The sequence below is a fragment of the Oncorhynchus gorbuscha genome, linkage group LG01 (assembly GCF_021184085.1).
Source record: "Oncorhynchus gorbuscha isolate QuinsamMale2020 ecotype Even-year linkage group LG01, OgorEven_v1.0, whole genome shotgun sequence".
In the NCBI taxonomy this organism is placed as follows: Eukaryota; Metazoa; Chordata; class Actinopteri; order Salmoniformes; family Salmonidae; genus Oncorhynchus; species Oncorhynchus gorbuscha.
In genome coordinates, this window is record NC_060173.1 from 38352399 (window position 1) to 38380034 (window position 27636).

At 43.8% G+C, this 27636-nt stretch overlaps 1 protein-coding gene across 1 annotated transcript in view; it reads left to right on the forward strand.

Annotated features, from left to right (window-relative positions):
* Positions 1-27286, forward strand: part of LOC124043283 (craniofacial development protein 1-like) — a 49201-nt gene extending 21915 nt beyond the window's left edge. Inside the window, exons 7-8 of the mRNA XM_046361748.1 lie at positions 10615-10773; positions 26182-27286. Of these exons, the coding sequence (XP_046217704.1) occupies positions 10615-10773; positions 26182-26275 (253 nt within the window). The 3' untranslated portion in view covers positions 26276-27286. The remainder of the gene's footprint in view (positions 1-10614; positions 10774-26181) is intronic.
* Positions 27287-27636: the final 350 nt, after the last annotated feature.

Below are 27636 nucleotides of genomic sequence, written 5' to 3' on the forward strand. Positions count from 1 at the left end.
TTCCCGAGACCTCCCTCCTTCCTTTTGAGTTGGGATGTTTGACAGCTTCCCTGGCAACCACAGCAGCAGAGGAACATGTGTGCTGGGGGTATCCTCTGGGAGAAAAAGTTTAAACTGTTAGAGGTGCCCTGAGACCCCCCCAGCCCCCTCTGGTTCGGGCCTAGTCTGTGTTAGAGGGCCTGATGAAAGAGGAGAGGCCCCTGATGAAACAGCACACTGGGGCCCACTGCTCTGACGTTCCCTTCTCTTTTTAGCTGTGGTCCAGCCTGACCTCTGGTGCTCTATGTGTGTCTGCTTTTATGTAATTTCTCCAGACTAAATTGGCCTGATATGTATTTCTGAATCACATAGTTGTCAGTCCTCCTGAGAGTTCTGGGCTAGTCTGCACTTTATCCCTGATTTGTTTAAACCATCTGGATTTTTACAGAAAGTCAGATTGAGAGAAACTGAGAGGGGAAATATTGAGTGGGACTCATGGGGAGGAGTACTGTATGAATAGCCTGTGTGAGAGCGAGCTAGGGCTGGTGAGTGTGTGTAAGTGTGGAGTGAGGCCCCCGTTGAGAGGCCCAGCAGGGGAGAGGAGATATTAACCAAAGTGCTGTTTCGTTATTCACTTACGACACATCACAGCCAGACAGAGCAGCGCAGAGTAATGAGCTACTGCTGCAGGTACAGTGTGGCTAGACCTGTTAGGGGACAGAAGGGGCTGTGCATGTCACAGAGTGCCAGAAGGGACCTGTGGCGGTGTCCCAGGGGTGTGCCTGGCCAGGTAGGTCAAGGTTTGTGTGTGTAACCAGGTGGCAGTATCCAGAGGGTGGTTGGCCAGCTGACCTGGGAACAGGTGGCAGCAGTATAAAAGAGCTCCTCCACAGCAGGTGTTCCCTATTGTTCACCCTAACCTAGAGCTGTCACTCACTCACTGACTCACTTACTCACCCAGGGCAGGTCATGAGATACCAGCACCCCGGCAACACATTCCTGACTGGACCATGCTTTGAAGATGGGAGGGATGGCGACAGAGATGGAAAGAGAGAGGAAGGGAGGGATTTAATCTTCTGAGGAAAGTTCAAATGGGTATGTCAGAATACACACACACAAAATACGGTTTAGTCCATTTTGGCATCACTTCAGTCACCTGAGTCTTGCACCAGAGAGAGAGTCTGTACTGTAGGCCAGTTGGAGGACAGAGTGGGGCTCGGGCCTCTGGTACGGCTGTTGTTGGCTCATTTAGTTTGATATTATGGGCTTGTTTTAAAAATGAGTCTTTCAAAGGTCTCTATTCAAACTGTCAAGGCTGCAGTGGAATAAAGCCTTTAGCAAATACAATTAAACCTACTCTACTGTCCCTATTTTGGTATCCAAAACACACTCATAATCATGCATAGCCTATCACTGATTGTCCACAGGCTAGAAGTTTGCGCTTGTAATGAAAGGATTGTGATTGGGTTGTATGGGACCATTGTGATGCATAACTACTCTTTTCTCTGGATACTACTCCCGCTCTCTGGCTGATGTTAAGGTCCTCTCTGTCCTACCTGGCCACTGCTCCAGGAGCATTCCTACACATTATTTCCCTGATATCGGGGTCATTCAAACATCTCCCTGCCCCATTGCCCAGAAAGACCTCTCAGCACAGGTAAGACAGACAGGGGACAGACAGGTGAAGTTTTAGGTCCACAACGAAGAGGATTTGACCATGGTGTTCTGTTCTGTAGTATACCAGAGCATAGTTGTCGTTATTCCTAACTAACCATCAGCAGCCACTCCATTCTATTCTAGTGGTCCATTTGTTTGTTATGGGTGAATACTGGGGTCAGTCCCACTCTGAGAAGGGGACGCATTTCTTCTGGAGCACAATGGAATGCGGTTGGCATCCTGCCAGAGAGATGACCATGTCACAGTCCTGTCTGTCTGCAGGGGGTGGAGGAGGCTCTTAGCCCCACCTCTCCTCACCTCGCTTTGCCTTTTCTGCTTCTCTCCTTCCTTGTGCCAAAGTTGCAGAGCTGCGTGTGTGTGTCATCATTCCCATTTTGTTGTGTGTATTTATTGTGTGTGTACTGTGTACAGTAAGTGTGTGTGTCTTCATGCTCTGTGTGTTATCAGTCTCCCTATTTGAGACATCTATAGAGAGAGGCTATGGTCATGGGAGACCTCAATCTTCAAATAAAATGGATTGTGATTACTTCCAGCATCCTATCAGCCAGACCCAGTGTGTTTCCCCAAACAGGCCCTGCAGCCTGGGCAGTACGTTTAACATTCTCCCCTGCAGCCTGGGCAGTACGTTTAACATTCTCCCCTGCAGCCTGGGCAGTACGTTTAACATTCTCCCCTGCAGCCTGGGCAGTACATTTAACATTCTCCCCTGTAGCCTGGGCAGTACGTTTAACATTCTCCCCAGACAGACACAAAGACACCGAGAGAGGAGTGCTGCAGCCTGGCACACTGCCCAGACCTTCCCCAACCCACCACACAGGGACGGGGACAGGCTTGGATAGAGTATCAGTTGAGCCCTGATGGTCTATTGATCCCCTGTCACAGCAGTTTGGAGCCTGGATTACAGTGGCGTTGTGTGAGCATGTACTGTATGTGTCTATAGCTGCACTGTTTATCGTGCCTGTTCTCTAAGGAACTGCTTTGTGTCACTTTCTAGTTTCTCCTTCATCCCTCTCACTCCATCCCTCATTGGTCCTTTATTCAGGGGAGAACGACTGCCCCCTCTCATTGAATCCACGGAGGTTTAAGGCCGACCACAGTACTTCAGTTATTGTTAGCAGAAAACGGGATCCATCCCTCATTATAGTGAATGGAAAAATGGCAATCTTCGTGTCAGTAAAATGTTTCAAAGACAGTCATGGTACCAATAATATATGTACTTGAATCAGTTTATTTTAAAATCGGACACATAAGAAGTTGCTCTTTGAAACATTCACCATAGTACCCTCAAAGCTCATCACTTAGCTAAGGATCCTGGGACTAAACACCTCCCTCTGCAACTAGATCCTGGACTTCCTGATGGGCGCCCCCAGGTGGTGAGGGTAGGTAGCAACACATATGCCACGCTGATCCTCAACACTGGAGCCCCTCAGGGGTGCATGCTCAGTCCCCTTCTGTACTCCCTGTTCACCCACGACTGCATGGCCAGGCATGACTCCAACACCATCATTAAGTTTGCAGACAACACAAAAGTAGGCCTGATCACAGACAACGACGAGACAGCCTATAGGGAGGAGGTCAGAGACCTGGCCGGGTGGTGCCAGAATAACAACCTATCCCTCAATGTAACCAAGACTAAGGAGATGATTGTGGACTACAGGAAAAGGAGGACCGAGCACGCCCCCATTCTCATCGACGGGGATGTAGTGGAGCAGGTTGCAAAGATGCCTGCCATCCAGGACCTCTATACCAGGCGGTGTCAGAGGAAGGCCCTAAAAATTGTCAAAGATTCCAGCCACCCCAGTCATAGACTGTTCTTTCTACTACCACATGGCAAGCGGTCCCGGAGTGCCAAGTCTAGGACAAGTCTAGGCCACCCACCAACCGTCTTTTACGCTACTGCTACTCTCTGTTTATCATATATGCATAGTCACTTTAACCATATCTACATGTACATACTACCTCAATCACCCCGACTAATCGGTGCCTGTATATAGCCTCACTACTGTTATAGCCTCGCTACTGTATATGCAGTTGAAGTCGGAAGTTTACATACATTTAGGTTGGATTCATTAAAACTCGTTATCAACCACGCAACAAATGTCTTGTTAACAAACTATAGTTTTGGCAAGTTGGTTAGGACATCTACTTCGTACATGACACAAGTAATTTTTCCAGCAATTGTTTACGGGCAGATTATTTAATTTATAATTCACTGTATCACAATTGAAGTGGGTCAGACGTTTACATGCACTAAGTTGATTGTGCCTTTAAACAGCTTGGAAAATTCCAGAAAATGATGACATGGCTTTAGAAGGTTCTGTTAGGCTAATTGGCATCATTTGAGTCAATTGTAGGTGTACCTGTGGATGTATTTCAAGGTCCAACTTCGAACTCAATGCCTCTTTGCTTGACATCATGGGAAAATCAATAGAAATCAGCCAAGACCTCAGACAAGAAAATTGTAGACCTCCACAAGTCTTGTTCATCCTTGGGAGCAATTTCCAAACGCCTGAAGGTACCATGTTCATCTGTACAAACAATAGTACGCAAGTATAATTCCCATGGGACCACACAATCACAGAACAACAGGAAAGGACCTTGTGAAGATGCTGGAGGAAACGGGTACAAAAGTATCTATATCCACAGTAAAACGAATCCTATATCGACATAACCTGAAAGGCCGCTCAGCAAGGAAGAAGCCACTGCTTCAAAACTGCCATAAAAAAGCCGGACTACGGTTTGCAACCGCACATGGGGACAAAGATCATACTTTTTGGCGAAATGCCCTCTGGTCTGATGAAACAAAAATAGAACTGTTTGGCCATAATGTCCATCTTTATGTTTGGAGGAAAAAGGGCGAGGCTTGCAAGCCAAAGAACACCATCCCAACCGTGAAGCATAGGAGTGGCAACGTCATGTTGTGGGAGTGCATTGCTGCAGGAGGGACTGGTGTACTTCACAAAATGGATGGCATCATGAGGATGGAAAATGATGTGGCTATATTGAAGCAACATCTCAAGACATCAGTCAGGAAGATAAAGCTTGGTCTCAAATGGGTCTTCCAAATGGACAATGACCCCAAGCATACTTCCAAAGTTGTGGCAAAATGGCTTAAGTACAACAAAGTCAAGGTATTGGAGTGGCCATCACAAAGCCCTGACCTCAACCATATAGAACATTTGTGGGCAGAACAGAAAAAGTGTGTGCGAGCAATGAGTCCTACGAACCTGACTCAGTTACAGCAGCTCTGTCAGGAGGAATGAGCCAAATTTCACCCAACTTATTGTGGGACGCTTGTGGAAGGCTACCCGACACATTTGACCCAAGTTAACAATGCTACCACATACTAATTGAGTGTATGTAAACTTCTGACCCACTGGGAATGTGATGAAAGAAATAAAAGCTGAAGTAAATCATTCTCTCTACTATTATTCTGACATTTCACATTCTTAAAATAAAGTGGTATTTCTAACTGACCTAAGACGGGGCATTTTTCCTAGGATTAAATGTCAGGAATTGTGTTTAAATGTATTTGCCTAAGGTGTATGTAAACTTCCGGCTTCAACTGTAGCTTCGCTACTGTTGTTTTTCCAATGTCTTTTATTGTTGTTTTTATTTGATTTATTTCTTTACTTACCTATTGTTCACCTAATATATTTATTTTTTAAATATTTATTTTTAGAAATTGCACTGTAAGGTGTTCACCTGTTGTATTTGGCGCACGTGACAAATAAACTTTGATTTAATGCAGCCTGTAGTACATTTACATTTACATTACATTTAAGTCATTTAGCAGACGCTCTTATCCAGAGCGACTTACAAATTGGTGCATTCACCTTATGACATCCAGTGGAACAACCACTTTACAATAGTGCATCTAAATATTTTAAGGGGGGAGGGGGGTGAGAAGGATTACTTTATCCTATCCTAGGTATTCCTTAAAGAGGTGGGGTTTCAGGTGTCTCCGGAAGGTGGTGATTGACTCCGCTGTCCTGGCGTCGTGAGGGAGTTTGTTCCACCATTGGGGAGCCAGAGCAGCGAACAGTTTTGACTGAGCTGAGCGGGAACTGTACTTCCTCAGTGGTAGGGAGGCGAGCAGGCCAGAGGTGGATGAACGCAGTGCCCTTATTTGGGTGTAGGGCCTGATCAGAGCCTGGAGGTACTGAGGTGCCGTTCCCCTCACAGCTCCGTAGGCAAGCACCATGGTCTTGTAGCGGATGCGAGCTTCAACTGGAAGCCAGTGGAGAGAGCGGAGGAGCGGGGTGACGTGAGAGAACTTGGGAAGGTTGAACACTAGACGGGCTGCGGCGTTCTGGATGAGTTGTAGGGGTTTAATGGCACAGGCAGGGAGCCCAGCCAACAGCGAGTTGCAGTAATCCAGACGGGAGATGACAAGTGCCTGGATTAGGACCTGCGCCGCTTCCTGTGTGAGGCAGGGTCGTACTCTGCGGATGTTGTAGAGCATGAACCTACAGGAACGGGCCACCGCCTTGATGTTAGTTGAGAACGACAGGGTGTTGTCCAGGATCACGCCAAGGTTCTTAGCGCTCTGGGAGGAGGACACAATGGAGTTGTCAACCGTGATGGCGAGATCATGGAACGGGCAGTCCTTCCCCGGGAGGAAGAGCAGCTCCGTCTTGCCGAAGTTCAGCTTGAGGTGGTGATCCGTCATCCACACTGATATGTCTGCCAGACATGCAGAGATGCGATTCGCCACCTGGTCATCAGAAGGGGGAAAGTACCCCAGTTAGCCTTCAACTTGAGTTACTCAATGATAGGGGACTTCCTGAAGAAGCTCAAACTGCTCATGTTATGTCTCCAAATGTCCTATGTTTATTTTTTAAATCGTAATAAATAGAAATAAAGCGTGTTATGTCTCCTTGAGATGCAAAAAGCATAAGTAAACTGCACCCAAAAACAATGCCACTCCGACATTGCTTGATCTAATATTTATATATTTTATAATTCCACTGTTGGAGCTAGGAACACAAGCATTTTGCTACACCAGCAATAACATTTGCTAAACATGTCTGTCATCAATCAAATTTGATTTTGATTTGATATATTTTGGTATTTCTTTCATTAGTCCGTTGTTGATATAGTACCAATATGTATTGCATGTCAGCAATCAAGTTTTCAAAATACAGTAGCAGTCAAAAGTTTTGACACACCTACTCATTCAAGGGTTTTTCTTTTCTTTTTACTATTTTGTACATTGTAGAATAATAGTGAAGACTTCAAAACTATGAAATAACACATATGGAATCATGTAGGAATCCAAAAGGTGTTAAACAAATCAAAATAAATATTTTTGATTCTTCAAAGTTGCCACCCTTTGCTTTGATGACAGCTTTGCACACTCTTGGCATTCGCTCAACCAGCTTCACCTGGAATGCTTTTCCAACAGTCTTGAAGGAGTTCCCACATATGCTGAGCACTTGTTGGCTGCTTTTCCTTCACTCTGTGGTCCAACTCGTTGCTGCAGAATGCTGTGGTAGCCATGCTGGTTAAGTGTTCCTTAGAATTCTAAATACATCCCAAACCATCACACCACCTCCTCCAAGCTTCACGGTGGGAACCACACATGCGGAGATCATCCGTTCACCTACTCTGCGTCTCACAAAGACACGGCGGTTGGAACCAAAAGTCTAAAATTTGGACTCATCAGACCAAAGGACAGATTTCCACAGGTCGAATGTCCATTGCTTGTGTTTCTTGACCCACGCAAGTCTCTTCTTCTTATTGGTGTCCTTTAGTAGGGGTTTCTTTGCAGGTTAATCGACCATGAAGGCCTGATTCACACAGTTTCCTCTGAACAGCTGATGCTGAGATGTGAAGCATTTATTTGGGCTGCAATTTCTGAGGCTGGCAACTCTAATTAATTTATCCTCTGCAGCAGAGGTAACTCTGGGTCTTCCTTTCCTGTGGCAGTCCTCATCAGAGCCAGTTTCATCATAGCGCTTGATGGTTTTTGCGACTTCCCTTGAAGAAATGTTGAAAGTTCTTGAAATGTGCCGTATTGACTGACCTTTATATCTTAAAGTAATTATGGACTTTATTTTCTCTTTGCTTGTTTGAGCTGTTCTTGCCATAATATGGACTTGGTCTTTTACCAAATAAGGTTATCTTCTGTATACCACCCCTACCTTGTCACAACTCAACTGATTGGCTCAAATGCATTAAGAAGGAAAGAAATTCCACAAATGAACTAAAAACAAGGCGCACCTGTTAATTGAAATGCGTTCTAGGTGACTACCTCATGAAGCTGGTTGAGAGAATGCCAAGAGTGTGCAAACCTGTCAAGGCAACGGGTGGCTGCTTTGAAGAATCTAAAATATACTTTGATACTTTCAAAATACAGAAATACCGCTGGTTTGATGCAAAATGCATCATACATGAAAAACATTTTGGGACTATATAAACAATGGACTAATGAAACCAATACATAAAGGGTGGAATTTTGTTTTTTTGGGGGTGGAATTTTCCTTTAACCGTCTTCATTTCACTTCAATGTGCTATTGAGTCTTCAGATAGGGTTGAAAGGTGTCATGTGATCTATGGCTTTGTCCATTAATGTGCAGCCATTGCTTGTAATAGAGAAGTTGTGCCACAATATGAGACTCACAAACCTTTACACAGTCACACACATGTTGAAATATTAACACTGGAGTTGTGTAACTGTCCTCTATAGATCTGTGCGCTGTAGCCTGTTGGGGGAGGCTGAGGCTCACTTTGCTGCATTAAGGCTTGCTGCTTGCACATGACTGAGCAGCAGCAGCCCAGTGTTTTGCAGAGGCCGATGATGCAGTACAGTGATTGGGACATTTGCAGCACTTGTCTTGCGAGCTTCTACAGAATTAGATCAGGGAAAAGAAAAACAATATTAGATATGACCTTAATTCATTTTTCATTTATCACTACTCCATGTAGTTCTGTTCACCATACACTGTGTTCTAAGTGGATATTATTGTTTTTGTAGGTGCAGAACGATGGTGTGTGTGTGTGTGTGTGTATATGTGCATGTGCTAAGCTATTTGGATGTTTAGTCTGGCCCATGTCAGGCTGTCGTGGGAACAGTGCTCAGTGGGCACAGCTGGCAGAAAGCTGTGTGTAAGCATGGGCTTATGTGACATGTTCAGTCAGTGTGTGTGTGTGTGTGTGTGTGTACATTACTAAGGGAGTGTGTTATTGAGGGGGAGTTTGGTTGTGTGTTGGTAGGATAAGACGTGTCTGTGTGTGAGAGCATTCTGCCATTCTGCAGGAAATTGATCTGTTCCTGAAGTGCATCACAGAAAGACCCACAAACAAAACAATGCAGAAGAAAAGTTCCCCCTTGCATTTCTGTTGCCCGCCATCCTCTTCTCTCTGAGCGATGCAGACAGCCCCGGTACAGATGGCAAATGCATTCTGTCAGGCAGACTTTACCTTTGTTTCTCTTCAAAGCACCCTTATCCTCTCTGTGGAATGAGAACAATATCTGCCTTGTGTGGACCAGGGGTCTTTCTCCTATTCCTCTCTTTCTCTCTGTGTTAATTCACTTCAGTACTTTTAGTAGCAATATACTGTAGTAGCACTGTATGACTGACAATGTGTTACTGATTCAGGCTTGTCGTTGGCCCTACCTCCAGCTGGATTGATTAGTATATGTTTGCCTGTGTGTGTTTGTCCTCTCCTTGCCGTTTCATTTTATAGCCAGCCTGTTACAGGCATTTTAGATTATGAGCTGCTTGTTGTAACACACTTCCAATGAGCTGGAACTCTATAAACAGGCTTGTTATCAACATGGTTAGAGTGGGATACATGGGTGTGTGTGAGTTTGCACGTGCGGGTAACACACGCACATGTCTTCTTTTGTTGACCTCTGTTTCAGTGTCACTTCCATTTCCTGGTTATCCACAAAAACCTTGATATAGGAGACGCCCTTGTTAAACACACCCTGTCTTTACTGTCTGCTGACACACACAGATGCAAACAAAGAGAGGAAAGCATCAGTGTGAACACATTTAGAGTCTGTTCTTCTAGAAGGGACCTGCAATATGACTCAACTGTGCATGAAAGTGCTCGTCCTTGGACCCTGACACCGTCCAGTACCTCCAAGGTCTGATGGTGCCCAAACCACTCCGCCAGCACTCTGGGAGGCGTGCCAGTGTGACGTCTTCAGCTATTTCTCAGCACACAGTGTTTAGCATTTCATTGCTGCAGCCAAGAGAAACCTCAGTGTCAGGATGACTTTATTCTGTATCAAAATGGACTGACATCTTTGTTCACACAGCTGCACAACGAGACGAGGTGATGCTCTGAAATAAATTGCTAGAAGAATCATTTCAATTCGGGAGCCTGTTTTGTTTGGTTTTATAATCTGAAATCTGTATATTTCCTCTGTCCTGTCTCTTCTTTTCTCTCCTCTCTTCCCTCATTCACTCTCTTCTCCCATTATTCAATTTTCTTCATTGTGAGCATTGGAGGTTGTGACTATTTAATTTAGAGCCCGATACCGATTCAGATTTTTTGGGGGACAAAACTTTACGATATATCTGCCGATATACTGTTTTATGCCGGGGAAATTCAAGTGTAACTATTCCACACTGAATTCTTATAAATTGCCATCCAAAATAGCAATTGTCCAACAAATATGTTTAAAATGAAAAAAATAAATTACATTGTGAAATGAATCACAGCAAGCGTTCAGATAAGCATGAGATTCCCATTTTTCATCCTATTTATTAGTGGAATTATAGGCTGATACCGATATAGAGGTAAAAGGCCAATATCAGCTGACAATATCAGTCGGGCTCCAATTTCATTTATTGCTCTCCCTTGAAAATGTCATAACTTCGCTCTGCTGTTTTCTGAAGATGAGGCTTGCAAAAATATCCAACTTCATCAGCCCTGCGTCACAATGAAGCACCTCCCCTCCTCTGTGTTCTCTTTTATTTTGTTTATATGTGTCCCCCTCAGTGTGAAGAGGCCTTTAGGGATGGGTAGCATCCTGAACTGCCTCGGGGGGAAGAAACAGAAGATGAGCACGTTAGAGAAGTCTAAGATGGACTGGAATGCCTTCAAAGACGAGGAAGGCATCGGGGACGAGCTGGCCATCCACAACCGCGGCAAAGAGGGGTGAGTCTCTCTCTAATAGTACCAGCGATGCCATACAATGTACTGCAACACCATTCCACCAGTTCAACAGGCTGGTAAACTGATAGTTCAGTTAAAAAGTATTTTGCCTCTACCCACCAGCCTTGTCCTGATGGACTGGTCCTATATAATATCTACTGTCTAGTACTACTGTCCAGTACTAATCCTGAGGTACAGAACACCTCTGTGTCACATACCAGTGGCCTTTATCTGTTGTGATGGAGCAGCTAGTCCGAAACACCCTAACACAGGCGGGAGGCATGAAATGAACAGCCCTGAGGCAGTGGTTGTAGTTCCTTTTCTTTTGTATTGTCGCTAAACAGGTTTTCTTTTCACCAGACAAAATAATTCCAGTACAAGGTAGCGTCCAACAGCGTAAAAATAATACACATAAACTAACCAGTTGACCTAAAGGTCATGGCCAAAAATGGAACACGAAACAACAAACGGCTCCCCTTGTCTTTAGACTATCATCTACACATCATATTTACAGGGCGAACGCTTCCCTCTATCAATAGCCTGCCTTGTTTAACATAGAGCCGAGGTGCATCAGATGAAGAAGCTTTCTCTGAGGTAGGAAAGTCCAACGTCCTCACAGGTCCCGGTGTCTGCTCCCAATCCACCTCGCGCTCATCTCCTGGCACACCTATATAGAGGGAGACACCTAGCCAATCAGTGGGCCCAGGTATGTACTAATTGGCTTTACACTGAGTACCGATCCCCTGAGGAGGGTGCTGTCGAGTCGTCTTCTTCCGGCTGGTCACTAAATCCTCACACTATCTACAGTAGTCATCAGCAGGTTGGACTGTGGATAGTCATGAAGAGAATCCCCTATAGACAAGAGCTTTGTGATCGACAGCTTGTACCTTGCTGAGCTTTGCAGCAGTCCAGCCTTATTAAGATGCCTAAATGAGTCATGCCTATAAATTGGCAATTGTAAGCATTTAATTGTGTTTGGTAAAATGATAGACCTTTTTTATGCAAATTTATTAGCAAGTAACTTGATGCCTGCTGTGCCTAAGTGATATAAAGTTGTTTAACGGTAATATTATAAAAATCCTGCTTTTAAACCATTATACTGTGATTTACTTTAATCTCATATTAATATTGTCTGTCTATGACAAGCAGAACGTTTTTGATTAAAATCTATGTATTATTTTATATTAATGTCTAGAAATCAATCTCTGAATTTGCTACCTTGATGAAATCACTCTCCTACTCCGCTACGATGTAACAATTGCAGGGATGCCAAGATTTAATGGACAGTCAGAAGAGCGAATTAAATGGTAGGAAGGACATCCCAGCTTCAAGTGGTTTCAGATTTCGCATCCTACATCACACAGGCTCAGAAAATATAGTGTGGTTGCAGTCCAAAAACGTTATTTTTACGCACTCGTGCTAGCCACTTTGCCTTGCAGGAATCCTTGACGAAACTAGATGCAGTTTGTCTTAAGTGGAGGTCCAATTCACTAACGTTGCCCCCTCGATTTAGCTCAAGGGAATGATCACTTGTGGGGTTGATATGACAATTCAATGCAAACTGTGGTCACGTGTCATACTCCGGTGGCCGGAAAGTGTCAAATTTAATCAACACTGCTGCATTTTCGGCATGTCAGACAAATTATGAATTTTGTAAGCTAGCTTACTAAAACAAATGTATAGATGACATTAGTCTTGTAGTGAGGACCCTATAAAACATAGCTAGCTTCATAAACATATTGGAATAAATTACCAAACTATAAAACTAGTTAGCCAGCTATGGGTAACTGTAGCTAACTAGCTAACTGACAGAAGTGCTAGCTAACTACATTAGCTTGCTAGGTACATTCATAGCTTTAGGTTGGTTGTTTTTGAGCTCAATTTCAAGATTTCAACTAAGGACATTGGCTCTCAGATATGACATTGTAAAACGTCATTCAAGGGCTGTTTAGGGCCACGGTCTGTCTACTTTGAATTTGGACTGCAGCCTCTGTATCCGTGGGAACCAGGGCTATCGCTCAATTCAAGCCATTTTGATCTACAGTGTCCACAGATCGATATAAGGGAAAATGACGTTCGGAATCTGTACCAGAACCACGCAGGTCCCCTAAACAGGTTTAACAAAAGAATGGTCAAAATATCTCCTCCAGGAGGCGAACCCGCAATGTTATGACCCACAGCTGGGAACTCTAACCATTACACTAGGAACTTAACACCTTGCCTTCAACAGACCATTCAAATTTTTTGGAAGCGTTCATTCCAAAATGATTTTGTTAATTCACTCAGTAGTGATTCCACATTGATTTCTCTTGCTTGGTTAAAACAGTTGATTTAACCTCTAGCGTCGAGCAATCCCGTATCCGGGAGCGTAATCATAGCCTCAAGCTCATTACCATAACGCAACGTTTCCTATTCATGAAAATCGCAAATGAAATTAAATAAATATATTGAAACACAAGCTTAGCCTTTTGTTAACAACACTGTCATCTCAGATTTTCAAAATATGCTTTAACCAAAGCTACACAAGTATTTGTGTAAGAGTATTGATAGCCTAGCATAGCATTAAGCCTAGCATTCAGCAGGCAATATTTTCACAAAAACAAGAAAAGCATTCAAATAAAATAATTTACCTTTGAAGAACTACGGATGTTTTCAATGACGAGACTCTCAGTTAGATAGCAAATGTTCATTTTTTTCCAAAAGATTACTTGTGTAAGAGAAATAGCGCCGTGTTGTTCATCACGTTTGGTAAAGAAAAACAAACAAAAATGTAGTCAACACAACGCCAAACTTTTTTCAAAATTAGCTCCATAATATCGACAGAAACATGGCAAACGTTGTTTAGAATCAATCCTCAAGGTGTTTTTCACAATTCTATTTGATGAAAAATAATTTCTCATCCGAGGCAAACGGAAAAATACTGCAGCTGGAGATTACGCAATAATTGCGACGGAGGACACCAAGCGACCACCTGGTAGATGTAGTGTCTTATGGTCAATCTTCCAATGATATGCCTACAAATACGTCACAATGCTGCAGACACCTTGGGGAAAACGTGGAAAAGGTAAGCTGACTCCTAGCTCCCACACAGCCATATAAGGAGTCCTTGCCATGAGGCAGTTTCAAAAAGTGCGGCACTTCCTGATTGTATTTTTATCTGTTTTTTTTCTGTAACATCAGTTCTGTGGCATTCACAGACAATATCTTTGCAGTTTTGGAAACATCAGAGTGTTTTCTTTCCAAAGCTGTCAATTATATGCATAGTCAAGCATCTTTTCGTGACAAAATATCTTGTTTAAAACGGGAACGTTTTTCATCCAAAAATTAAAATAGCGCCCCCTATATCCAAGAAGTTCAAGTAGTTAACAAAATGCTTGCCAACTTGGTTTTCTTTTGACCTCACGCTGACCTGATCGTATAGCATTTCGTATTATTCTGTATGTAAATCCGTGACATTCCATTTATACTGAACAAAAATATAAATACAACATGCAACCATTTCAAAGGTTTTACTGAGTTACAGTTAACCTCATAGTCCGCCCCATCCCGCATGCGGTCGCATTACTACAGCTTCAAGCTCATTACCATAACGCAACGATATGCTATTGAGCCCACACTACTACACGGTCTGAGCCAAGGACTACAAGTTTTGATTACAATACTGGGTGGGGTGAATATATTTTATATGACGTAGATGATATTTTTGTTAACTAGTAAATCGTAGCCTACAGCAAAGTGTGTTTAAATAATTTCTAAATTGTTAACAATTTTTGTAGTTATTTTTTGCTACCATGTAGATTTTAGCTTGCTTGAGCCTGCTAATTGAGGAGTGTTAATACACCTGTTTCCATACATATACTCTTAAAACATTTATCTTACAAAGGAGTTGTTTAATCTAACTGCTTAACTATTTATCTGGAATTGGATGGTTTTTTGGTCTTTTTTTCTAATCTTTACAGGAAAATGCCACGGGCGCTATCTGATATGTGGAGACAATTCACTGCAGCTAATGTAGAAGGAAAAGCTGTGTACATTTGCAAATACTGTGCCAAATCATATGTGAAGAAGAATGCAACAAAGGTGCCGAATCATCTGGCCAAGTGCATAAAGTTCCCCCCAGCGCACACAACAAGCAACCTCTGACAAAAGTCCCTATACTTCTATTCGAGGTGAAAATGATGAATCGGACACCTTATCGATAGCAACAGCTCATGGTCCTCCTGGAATCAGAAGTTTTTGACTCAATGGAGGAACGTAGAGAAATGCTGATGAATGTCTTGCTCGAGCTGTGTATGCAACTGGTTCACCTCTGATGCTCACAGGCAATGTGTATTGGAAAAGATTTCTGAATGTTCTTCGCCCAGCATACACCCCTCCAACCAGACCTGCTTTATCTACTCATTTGCTTGATGCAGAGTTCAAGTGAAAGTCAAGCAAATCATAGAGAAAGCAGCCTGTATTGAAATCATCTCTGATAGGTGGTCAAATGTTTGTGGGCAAAGAATAATTAACTACATCTCCACCCCTCAACCAGTATTCTACAAGAGCACAGACACAAGGATAACAGACACACCGGTCTCTACATTGCAGATGAGCTGAAGGCAGTCATCAATGACCTTGGACCACAGAAGGTATTTGCTCCAAGGTGACAGACAATGCTGTGAACATGACGGCTGCTTGGTCTAAAGTGGAGGAGTCCTAACATCACATTACACCCATTGGCTGTGCTGCTCATGTATTGAATTTGCTCCTCAAGGATGTCATTGCACTGAAAGAAAATGGATACACTCTACAAGAGAGCCAAGGTAATGGTTAGGCAGGGTCATCAAGTTATAGCAGCAATCTACCTCACCAAGCAAAGTGAGAAGAATAAGAGCACCACATTGAAGCTACCCAGCAACACCCGTTGGGGTGGTGTTGTCATCATGTTTGACAGTCTCCTGGAGGGGAAGGAGTCTCTCCAGGAAATAGCCATATCACAGTCTGCCGATATGGACAACCCCATCAAGAGGATCCTTCTGGATTATGTATTTTGGGAGAGAGTGGTAAGCATCCTGAAACTTTTGAAACCAATAGCAGTAGTCATTGCACAGAATGAGGGAGACAATGCCATCATGTCTGATGTTTAGGCTCTGCTTGCAGATGTAAGAAAATAAATCCGTACTGCCCACCCTATTCACTGTTGCTCCAAGCAGAGGAAATTGCAGTTCTGAGAAGTGTGAAGACTTCTGCCTGAAGCCCATACACGCCGCAGGCAGCGTATATGTTGCACCCCAAGTATGCTGGCAAAAGCATCCTGTCTGGTGCAGAGATCAACAAGGTCTATGTTGTCATCACTTTTGTCTCACCACTTTGGCCTGGATGAGTGCAAGGTTCTTGGCAGTCTGGCAACGTACAATTCCAAGCAAGGGCTTTGGGCTGGAGATGCAATATGGCAGTTGTGCCAACATATCTCATCAGCCACCTTGTGGAAGGGACTTTGTGGATCTGTGGCTCTTTCCCCTGTTGCCTCCATCATCCTCCAAATCCCACCAACATCAGCGACCTCAGAGCGCAACTGGCCCTTGGGAACACACACACCAAAGCACGCAATAAGCTGACCAGTACAAGGGTTGGAAAAGTGGTGGCCATCTGGGCAAATTTTAGGATTTTTGAACCTGACAACGAGCCGTCCTCAACAAGGTTGGAAAGAGATAGTGAAGATGAGGCCTCCGAGTCTGATGCTCAAGAGGTGTACATTGAGGAGGTCCAGGGAGAAGACATCGAAGCCTGAGAGGACGACAACCAAAGCTTTAGTTTCTAGACTATCATTTTACCAATGTTGAAAATGTTTTTGGGAGATGCGATTGATTGACCAATGGGTATCATTCAAATATTCCCTTTTGTGAAGTAGGATGGCTGTTTCCCAAAGGTCTGTGATTTTAAAGTTAACGTAACTAACTAGTTTTGTCTTGTGTAAGAAAGTATGCTCTATTTCGGTGCATGAACTGGCCATACACGTTAGTCAACGTAAGATTGTAATGCTAGCTAAGGTTGCTATCGTAGCAAGTTCGCAAGTTTATTTGTGCATATTTGTTTGTGCTCCGATTACACGAGATCAGCAGTTTACACATGATGACTTCAGCCTTATGTGAAAAACCTTATTTGGGTAAATATAGTTAGCTAGCTTCCCTCGCTTGTTAGCTACCTAGCCAACGTTAACTCTCATCTGACTTGTATAACGTTACATTATTTAGATACCTAGCTCATCAAAACAAAACCACATTCATTTGCTAGCTAACTTTTATTTGGCTATTTGTTAGCTAGCTAGCTTTCACCTGACTGGTGTTAGCTAGCTACAGAGGCTAGCTGCTGAACTTTGTACACGCAAGCTAACATTAGCTATGTAACTTTAGCTACCTAGCTAATCTAAATATCTGTTTGCATGTATTGATTAACCTCAGCTTGAATATACCAGCTAGCTACATACAGTAACCTAGGTTTGTTCGCATATACTACCTGATTGGCAGCTGCGTTGTAGCTGAGCAACCAACCTGGTGTTAGAACTCTGAGATTCGGCCGATAAGAGATGGTAGCATATTGTCAGAGATGCTACAAGAAGTTAGCACGTCGTTGTTGTTAAGAAATGTGCACGGGAGAGCGATAAGTTGTACATTTAATAAAAAACTGTTGCACCTACAAATTTTGTCAGTCCAGCATGTTCTTATGTCCAGTGCTCACTTTATGGATGCTATAGTCTAGTTTTAATCCGACATCTAGAATTTGAGCTAGGTAGGCGCAAGTAATACTCTTAAAAATCAATTGCTAACAACCCGGTTAATTAAAAAATCTGGTATGTGGTTCTCGGCAACGGGTGGATGGCTCATGGCGAGAGGCTGTGTACCGCCAACCGAGTTGATTTGATTATTTTCATTGAAATTGTTGTGATATTGTTTTAGATATGATTGATGGAAGATTTGAATTTAACACAGAGTTTCAATCAATGCCTATAATCCCCCTGCTTGACCTGTAGCTGTGGAGCAGCTGTCCATCTGCATGCCTTCTCAGAATACCAGCATCATCTGACATCCAGGGCTTTCAGTGGCGCTCATCTCCCTTCCTGCCTGCCTGTTCTCCCAGAACAGGATTTTCTCTCTGCTGTCAGAGAGGCCCTGCAGTGGCATTATTCTTTCCTAAAGGTTACTGTTGAACAGATGAATAATTGAACAGCCCCCCCCCCCCACCATATTTCTCTCCACTTCTCCATCCTCCTCTGTGTCTCTGACTGATGAGCTATGCAGCCTGGCTGCTGGTCTCTGTTCCTGCGTCACAGGAAAGGAAATGTACGGAGCAGAGCTAAGAAAACACAGTCGAGAACAGGTTATATATGAGGTTAGAGGGGGGCAGGGAGTCGGGTGCAGAGCAGCACCTGCTCTATACATAGCAATAGCAGTCCACATCCATTTACCCAGGAGCTCTGCAGATAAGGCGTCCTGCCTTTCACTCCTTGATGCTGATGAATGCACTACTATAGCTTGCCCTTTGCTGCAGTGTATAGGTGTGTGGTTAGGTGAGATCGCGTGTGTATTCATATGCATTTTTAACCTGCTCTTTTCTGAGTACATTTTTGAAACCCCACACATACACAAAGCACTTGTCCTATGTGCCTGTTGTATGCAGTGAGTGTTTCAGAGCAGCCAACCACAGGAGTGTGAAAAGACACCTACACTAAAGTGGTGCCTATACACTGCCCACTTCCCCCTCCCCCTATGTTCTGTGGATATTAATAGATATGTATGCATCATACATATGCCTATTTCTGTCACACACACAAACCACATACGAGATAGTCAGGCCGTGAAATGAGAGTTCACTCTAAATCGGCAAATGGCGGCCCATGGGCCACCTCCTTTTTGTAGGCTTGCGGATTCATTTCCTGGTCTCAACTTACTATTAAAAGTCAGAATAATAGAATTCACAGGGTGCAATTTCAAAATGTGCTTGTGCATCAGGATTTACATTTACATTTAAGTCATTTAGCAGACGCTCTTATCCAGAGCGACTTACAAATTGGTGCATTCACCTTATGACATCCAGTGGAACAGCCACTTTACAATAGTGCATCTAAATCTTTTAAGAGGGGGGGGGTAGAAGGATTACTTTATCCTATCCTAGGTATTCCTTAAAGAGGTGGGGTTTCAGGTGTCTCCGGAAGGTGGTGATTGACTCCGCTGTCCTGGCGTCGTGAGGGAGTTTGTTCCACCATTGGGGGGCCAGAGCAGCGAACAGTTTTGACTGGGCTGAGCGGGAACTGTACTTCCTCAGTGGTAGGGAGGCGAGCAGGCCAGAGGTGGATGAACGCAGTGCCCTTGTTTGGGTGTAGGGCCTGGAGGTACTGAGGTGCTGTTCCCCTCACAGCTCCGTAGGCAAGCACCATGGTCTTGTAGCGGATGCGAGCTTCAACTGGAAGCCAGTGGAGAGAGCGGAGGAGCGGGGTGACGTGAGAGAACTTGGGAAGGTTGAACACCAGACGGGCTGCGGCGTTCTGGATGAGTTGTAGGATGTGTTCTATTATGTCAGTCACTGACAGTCACTCAATAAGCCCATGTCAGCTAAACATTTTTAGATTGGTAAGTTAGTTTAGTGGCCAGCTATTTAAACTTGTAGTAAGCAAGGTCGAATTCCTGACCGGGTGGGGCCCCATTGATCATCAGATATCATATTGAAAACTGCAAACATTTGTCTCAACCCTATGGCAAAATGTGTGGAATTGCAGGAAATTAAATCTAAAACTTAAATTGTTTCTCTTCACTGTCAAGAGGGGAGCCGCTATATATTTTTTGCTCGCAACAAAATGTTGCTTAGGGCCCCCAAAAGGCAAGGGTTGACTCTGACTGCATGTGGGTATGGATGTGTGTACGCAGACCTGCGAGCCACTGCGGTCTCTCATCAGTTCCGATTTTTTTAGTGTGGCTCCCACCCACATTAAAGTTGCCCATCCCCTGGTCTAAATTAACTATGTAACCAACTTTCTTCTGAACATCTCTTTGCTTTTGATCATGAATGTTGAAGAGATGTAGGCCAGTCTTATGGTGTGTGTAGCTCACAGTTAAGCTAAGGGATAAAAGTAATCTGTGTAGACAACAAACTACCTAGCACGCTATATTCCTATCTCCTCAACCACTAAAAGGTTGTCACCTCGATGCTTATCACTTAGTCTAGTTCAAGTGTTCACTCACAGGGAGGTGACCTGCTTTGTGGGGCACATTATGAAATGACAGAGAAATTAATGATGTCAAAATAACACAGTGATGTGGATTGGGTGAAAAATGTGTGCAGATGACCCAATTTTGTCAGGAGGGCCGAGGATCTCTATCAACTGAGTGGTGACAACAGACATGGGCAGTATTTCTGTTACGTGTATTTGAAATATGCATTTTAATTACGTATTTTTTAAACTGGGCTGAACTACACTCAAATGTATTTTGTTACAAGATACCTTCGAGAGCTGTAGTTTATTTTCAAAATACCTTTCTATACCATATTTTATAGAGGTTTGCCATTTTTCATGGCCCCCTTTCACCTTGCATTGGTATCAGATGTCTGATGGTACTATGGTGTGATAAGATCATCTGCTAAATTAACTAAATATAAATGTGTATGTAAAAATGTACAATTGCAAAGAATGCTGAGTATTATTCTAATGAGCTCTGCCCCGAAACAAGGTTTTGTCAAAGTTGGCTTTTTTAGGCAGGTTTCTGAGAATTTACACAGCAGATTTGTAGAATTAGGTTTAACTGTACCCCACATTGTTTTGTTTTTTGTATGTTCATTTTCATATGTACATTTTACAAATCCAGAATAACTTACAGTCAGTGCATTCAACTAGAAACAATAACATATCACAGTCATAGCAAGTAAAATGTTCTGTAACTGTTACTGAGAATGTTTATTGCCTTTCGGCCCGGCTACTTGCAAATGTATTTTAAAATACAAAATACATGTATTTGAATTAAATGCATTATAAAATACAAGTATTTTGTTGTTTATTTTGATACATTGATCTCTCTTTTTTTGTGATTGTATTTTGTATTTTGTAATTTTTGCTCATCCCTGGGTGACACTGAAAGTCAGGTGTCAGGTGATATAGCCAAGTTCTGTAAGGTGGGTTGTTATTGGCAGAGAGGTTTGCCTCTGTTATTGGTCTATTAACTTATACTGCCTTCTGATATCACCAGGCAAGCAAAAACTCCACTGATGCAAAACCTGCTGATTAGAAGGTCCTGTGTCAATTTTATTTTCAACCAGCAACTATCAGGAAAAACATTTTTGATATAGTCTCATTAGATGTTGTACAATATGATACAAAACATAGAAAAAAACAGAATTTTGACTGCACTGGGCCTTTAAGGGTTCATTTGTCTCTTAAACCCAATAAAAGGAGTCAGACATCTGCTCACCTGTGATTACCCAGCCTGCTCTGGAGCAGGGGATGACATACCTGCTGCCACTGGTTGAGGTCTCTGTACTATCTCCTCCCGTAATCATCATAACCCAGCCTGCACCTGTCTCCATGGCTACCCAGCACTCCTCTGTGTGAGCAGGCTCTCGTTTCTCCAGTCTCACTGTTTTGGGATGATTTGGTCTCCACCAGGGGGGATGCTAATCTAGCATGACATCATTGGAGCAGCCTTGGAGACATTGGGATGATTAACTCTGTCACTGCCTGTTGAGAGTAGAAGAGGCTTTCAACCATGCAGGCAGAGATGTCACACTACCACCACTTACCCTGGTTTTGGTTATGTCTGTCTGTGCTTCAGTATAGGAGATGAGAGAGAAGAGTCTTACTGTATATTCAGCCAATCTAGATTGTGGTGAGATGAAGTAAATATACATTAAATTAAAGACTGTAGTTGGAGAGTTCAGAAATACAGCCTATCTGACATGCTAAATGGCTACTTTCTCCCAGTTCCTCCCTTTTCTCAGTGTTTATCTGTCTCTTTGGGAGGGATGTGGTTGTGGAGGCCAGGGTCCTGAGAGAGAGGCAGCTGAGGGCGGTCCACTAGGCCACACTGGGAGAACACATAGCTGTTCTTGGAGCTCCAGACAACCCCATGGTAGGGGTTGGGACTGCCCTGGGACTGCTCTCCCACGGGGGGGGTCACACACAGGCTGGGGGGCCAGTGAGGAGGCCTCCCTCCCTCTGATCCAGGGCCAGACAACAACCAGTGGTGGGCGTGAGCCATGAGGCAGCTGGTAATGGCTTTGGGGAGGAACTTTGGGTATCTGTGGTATCTCTCTAGCTGTCCCTTATGTATAGAGAAGGCTCTATGTGGTGTGCATAGGCCATGCTAGGAGAAGGAAAATTAGATGGAAATCGAATAACATTTTATTGGTCACATACACATATTTAGCAGATGTTGTTGCAGATGTAGCGAAATGCTTGTGTTCCTAGCTCCAACGGTGCAGTAATATCTAACAAAACACACAATTCTAAAATAATGGAATATATAAATGTTAGATTGAGCAATGTAGCCGTGGAATTGACTAAAATACAGTAAAATAGAATATAGTATATATGGTTGAAGTCAGAAGTTTACATACACTTCGGTTGGAGTCATTAAAACTAGATTTTCGGCCTCCCGGGTGGCACAGTGGTTAAGGGCGCTGTACTGCATCGCCAGCTGTGCCACCAGAGACTCTGGGTTCGCGCCCAGGCTCTGTCGTAACCGGCCGCGACCGGGAGGTCCGTGGGGCGACGCACAATTGGCCTAGTGTCGTCCGGGTTAGGGAGGGTTTGGCCGGTAGGGATATCCTTGTCTCATCGCGCACCAGCGACTCCTGTGGCTGGCCGGGTGCAGTGCACGCTAACCAAGGTTGCCAGGTGCACGGTGTTTCCTCAGACACATTGGTGCGACTGGCTTCCGGGTTGGATGCGCACTGTGTTAAGAAGCAGTGCTGTTTGGTTGGGTTGTGTATCGGAGGACTTTCAACCTTCATCTCTCCCGAGCCGTACGGGAGTTGTAGCGATGAGACAAGATAGTAGCTACTAACAATTGGATACCACGAAATTGGGGAGAAAAAGGGGTCAAATTCAACAACAAAAAAACAAAACAAAATAAAACGAGATTTTCAACCACTCCACAAATTTATTTTTAACAAACTATAGTCGGTTAGGACTAAGTCATTTTTCCAACAATTATTTACAGATAGATTATTTCACTTATAATTCACTGTATCACAATTCCAGTGGGTCAGACGTTTGCATACACTAAGTTGACTGTGCCTTTAAACAACTCAGAAAATTCCAGAAAATGATGTCATGACTTTAGAAGCTTCTGTTAGGCTAATTGACATAATTTGAGTCAATTGGAGGTGTACCTCTGGATGTATTTCAAGGCCCACCTTCAAACTCAATGCCTCTGCTTGACATCATCGAAAAATCAAAAGAAATCAGCCAAGATCTCAGGAAAAAAATTGTAGACCTCCACAAGTCTTGTTCATCCTTGGGAGCAATTTTCAAACGCCTGAAGGTACCAAGTTAATCTGTACAACAATACAAGTATAAACACCATGGGACCACGCATCCGTCATACCGCTCAGGAAGGAGACGCATTCTGTCTCCTAGAGATTAACATATTTTGGTGCGAAAAGTGCAAATCATCCCCAGAACAACAGCAAAGGACCTTGTGAAGATACTGGAGGAAACAGGTATCTATTTCCACAGTAAAACGAGTCCTGTATCGACATAACCTGAATGGCCGCTCAGCAAGGAAGAAGCCACTTCTCCAAAACCGCCATAAGAAAGGCAGACTACGGTTTGCAACTGCACATGGAGACAAAGATCGTACTTTTTGGAGGAATGTCCTCTGGCCTGATGAAACAAAAATAGAACTGTTTGGTCATAATGATCATTGTTATGTTTGGAGGAAAAAGGGGGAGGCTTGCAAGCCGAAGAACACCATCCCAACCGTGAAGCACAGAGGTGGCAAGCATCATGTTGTGGGGGTGCTTTGCTTCAGGAGGGACTGGTGCACTTCACAAAATGGATTGCATCATGAGGATGGAAAATGATGTGGATATATTGATGCAACATCTCAAGACATCAGTCAGGAAGTTAAAACTTGGTCTTCCAAATGGACAATGAACTCAAGCATACTTCCAAATTTGTGGCAAAATGGCTTAAGGACAACAAAGACAAGGTATTGGAGTGGCCATCACAAAGCCCTGACCTCAATCCTATAGAAAATGTGTGGGCAACACTGAAAAACCGTATGCGAGCAAGGAGGCCTACAAACCTGACTCAGTTACACCAGCTCTGTCAGGAGAAATGGGCCAAAATTCACCCAACTTATTGTGGGAAGCTTGTGGAAGGCTACCTGAAATGTTTGACCTAAGTTAAAGAATTTAAAGGCAATGCTACCAAATACTAATTGAGTGTATGTTAACTTCTAACCCACCGGGAATGTGATGAAAGAAATAAAAACTGAAATGAATAATTCTCTACTATTATTCTGACATTTCACATTCTTAAAATAAAGTGGTGATTCTAACTGACTTAAGACAGGGAATTTGTACTAGGATTAAATGTCAGTAATTGTGAAAAACTGAGTTTTAAAATTTGGTTAAGGTGTATGTAAACCTCTGACTTCAACTGTACATGAGATGAGTAAAGCCATATGTAAACATTATTAAAGTGACTAGTGTTCTTTTATTAAAGTGGCCAGTGATTCCAAGCCTATGTACAGTACCATTCAAAAGTTTCGAACACAGCTACTCATTCAAGGGTTTTTCTTAATGACACAACGGTTGGAACCAAACATCTCCAATTTGGAATCCAGACCAACGGACATATTTCCATAGGTTTAATGTCCATTGCTTGTGTTTCTTTGATCCAAGCAAGTCTCTTCTTCTTATTGGTGTCCTTTAGTAGTGGTTTCTTTGCAGTAATTCAACCATGAAGGCCTTATCCACACAGTTTCCTCTGAACAGGTGATGTTGAGATGTGTCTGTTACTTGAACTCTGTGAAGCATTTATTTGGACTGCAATTTCTGAGGCTAGTAACTCTAATGAACTTTTCCTCTGCACCAGAGGTAACTCTGGGTCTTCCATCCCTGTGGCGGTCCTCATAAGAGACAGTTTCATCATAGCACTTCACCACTCTGTCTGTGTGGGTGGACCATTTAGGAGGATCTTACGCCAAGGAACTTAAAACTTTCCACCTTCTCCACTCCTGTCCCGTTGATGTGGGTGGGACAAGAGTGCCTTCTTGGGTACAGGAACAATGGTGGCCATCTTGAAGCATGTGGGGACAGCAGACTGGGATAGGGAGAGATTGAATATGTCCGTAAACACTCCAGCCAGCTGGTCTGCGCATGCTCCGAGGACGCGGCTAGGGCTGCCGTCTAGGCCGGCAGCCTTGCAAGGGTTAACACGTTTAAATGTCTTACTCACATCGGCCACGGAGAGGAGAGCCCACAGTCCTTGGTAGCGGGCCATGTTGGTGGCACTGTATTATACTCAAAGCGGTTAAAGCAGGTGTTTAGTTGGTCTGGAAGCAAGACGTCACTGGTTTTCTTTTTGTAGTCTGTGATTGTCTGTAGACCCTGCCACATACGTCTCGTGACATTGAATTGCGACTCCACTTTGTTTCTATACTGACATTTTGCTTGTTTGAATGCTTTGCGGCGGGAGTAACTACACTGTTTGTATTCGGCCATACTCCCAGTCAAATTTCCATGGTTAAATGCGGTGGTTCGCTTATTAACTCACTCAGCGTATCAATCAATATTATTTTCTGAGGCTACCCGGAACATGTCCCATTCCGCGTGATCAAAACAATCTTGAAGAGTGGATGCCGATTGGTCAGACCAGCGTTGAATAGTCCTTGTCACGATTACACCCTGTTTGAGTTTCTGCCTAAATGAAGGGAGGAACTAAATGGAGTCGTGGTCAGATTTGCCGAAGGGAGGGCGGGATGCATGCATCGCGCAAATTAGAGTAGCAGTGATCCAGGTGTTTTGCCAGCGTGAGTACTACAATCAATATGCTGATAGAATTTAGGTAGCCATGTTCTCAAATTTGCTTTGTTAAAACCCCCAGGTACAATAAATGCAGCCTCAGGATATATTGTTTCCAGTTTGCATAAAGTCCAGTGTGTGTGTGTGTGTGTGTGTGTGTGTGTGTGTGTGTGTGTGTGTGTGTGTGTGTGTGTGTGTGTGTGTGTGTGTGTGTGTGTGTGTGTGTGTGTGCCTGCCTGCCTGCCTGCCTGCCTGCCTGCCTGCCTGCCTGCCTGCCTGCCTGCCTGCCTGCCTGCCTGCCTGCCCGCCCGCCCGCCCGCACGCACGCACACGTGGGTGCGGGTGCTTCTTAATATCTCCTGCTAGATGTTTATTTGATTTAGTAATTCCTTTTTCTGTGTTTGTTTTTAGGTATGTGGAAAGAAAGAATTTTCTGGAGAGAGTTGACCACCGGCAGTTTGAGCAGGAAAAGAAAGTGCGTCTCGGCAACATCATGAAACGATGACAAGGAATAATGTTACAGTTACACTTACATTTGTGACACACACCAACTGTACATGCCTGCCCAGTTCCTCCCAAGGTTTCTCAGCCCAATACTTAGCCACCGGACTGTCCATGTCTCTGGATGGCCTACTGACTGTTCCTGCTGCCGGCTGCTCCTTGACCTATCAGACCTCACATACCCAGTTTACACTCAGCACTCTCATTAAACCGCCATCTGTTCCTGGACCTGTGTGTGACCTGAGTCACCTGGACTCAGACCCCTGACTGTCTGCCTCAGTGGCTTGCTCCCTCTTCCTGATTTAGAGGTGTGGTTGCACTGCTAACTTGCTTGCCTCAGCACATGGCTGTGTGGCCGAGTGTTTCTGTACATTTGCCATAATCAAAAAAAAAGGGAAACCACTCCAGGAGTGAGAATGAGTAGCACACCCTGAACTCTGAATCAGACTTTATGACATTGACTTGGAAGAATCCACACAGCTCAGATATTTGTGCCATCCCTCTCCACCTGCAGTGATTCAGTTTGGTGCACTGTTCATTGGAAGAGTTCAAGTTGATTGCATTTCACCTCCTTGTTGTGCACACTGTGATTCTCTGGAGTTGTTCCAACTAATCTGAAGATAAAAAATGGTCTCACTATTATGTACCTTATTTATACCAACAACAATCAGAAATTCTGACATGATAAAATATTTATCAACAGGTCAGCTTAGCTGCTTGTTAAACCTGAGCTAAGAGGGGAAAGGATTGCTAAACGTTCCTCAACTGTTTTCTCAACGTAATGGCACAGCTCCTATTACAATGTAATTGTATGGCTGTTCAATAGTAGGCACTCACTCTCACACACAGACAGACAGGTGAATTCAGGGACTTTAGTTTTAGTTCCTGGTTGTTAAATGAATGTGTCTGAATTCAAGTGTGTCTGAATAATCACAGGTGAATTTGAACTTGTTTTGTGTTGTCATCCTGTTGCTGTACTTTGTAACATGGAATAAAGCTTGTCATTTGGTTTGAAGTTGTTGTTTTAGTACCAATGGTCTTGTTTTGCTCGTTTGTACCCCTCACCTCCCTAAGGCCTTATATTCCACCCTTCCTCTTCCCGCTACCAAGGCTCTTCCTCTCTCTCCAGACGACTGTCTACAGACACACTACCATTTCATCATACCCTTGCCAGTCTTTCCCTGCCCCCCTCTTCCCCAAATGCAACTGTTTCTATCTCCCTCACCCCCCAGGTCCTACACCCCCAACCCACCTCCCTCCTATCCCTCACAGGCCTTGGACGGGTGCCTGCCATCTTACCCACTCTGCGCTGTCCTAAATAAGGTCAGAAGACTCCAGTCACACAGTATCTTTCAACCTCATTTC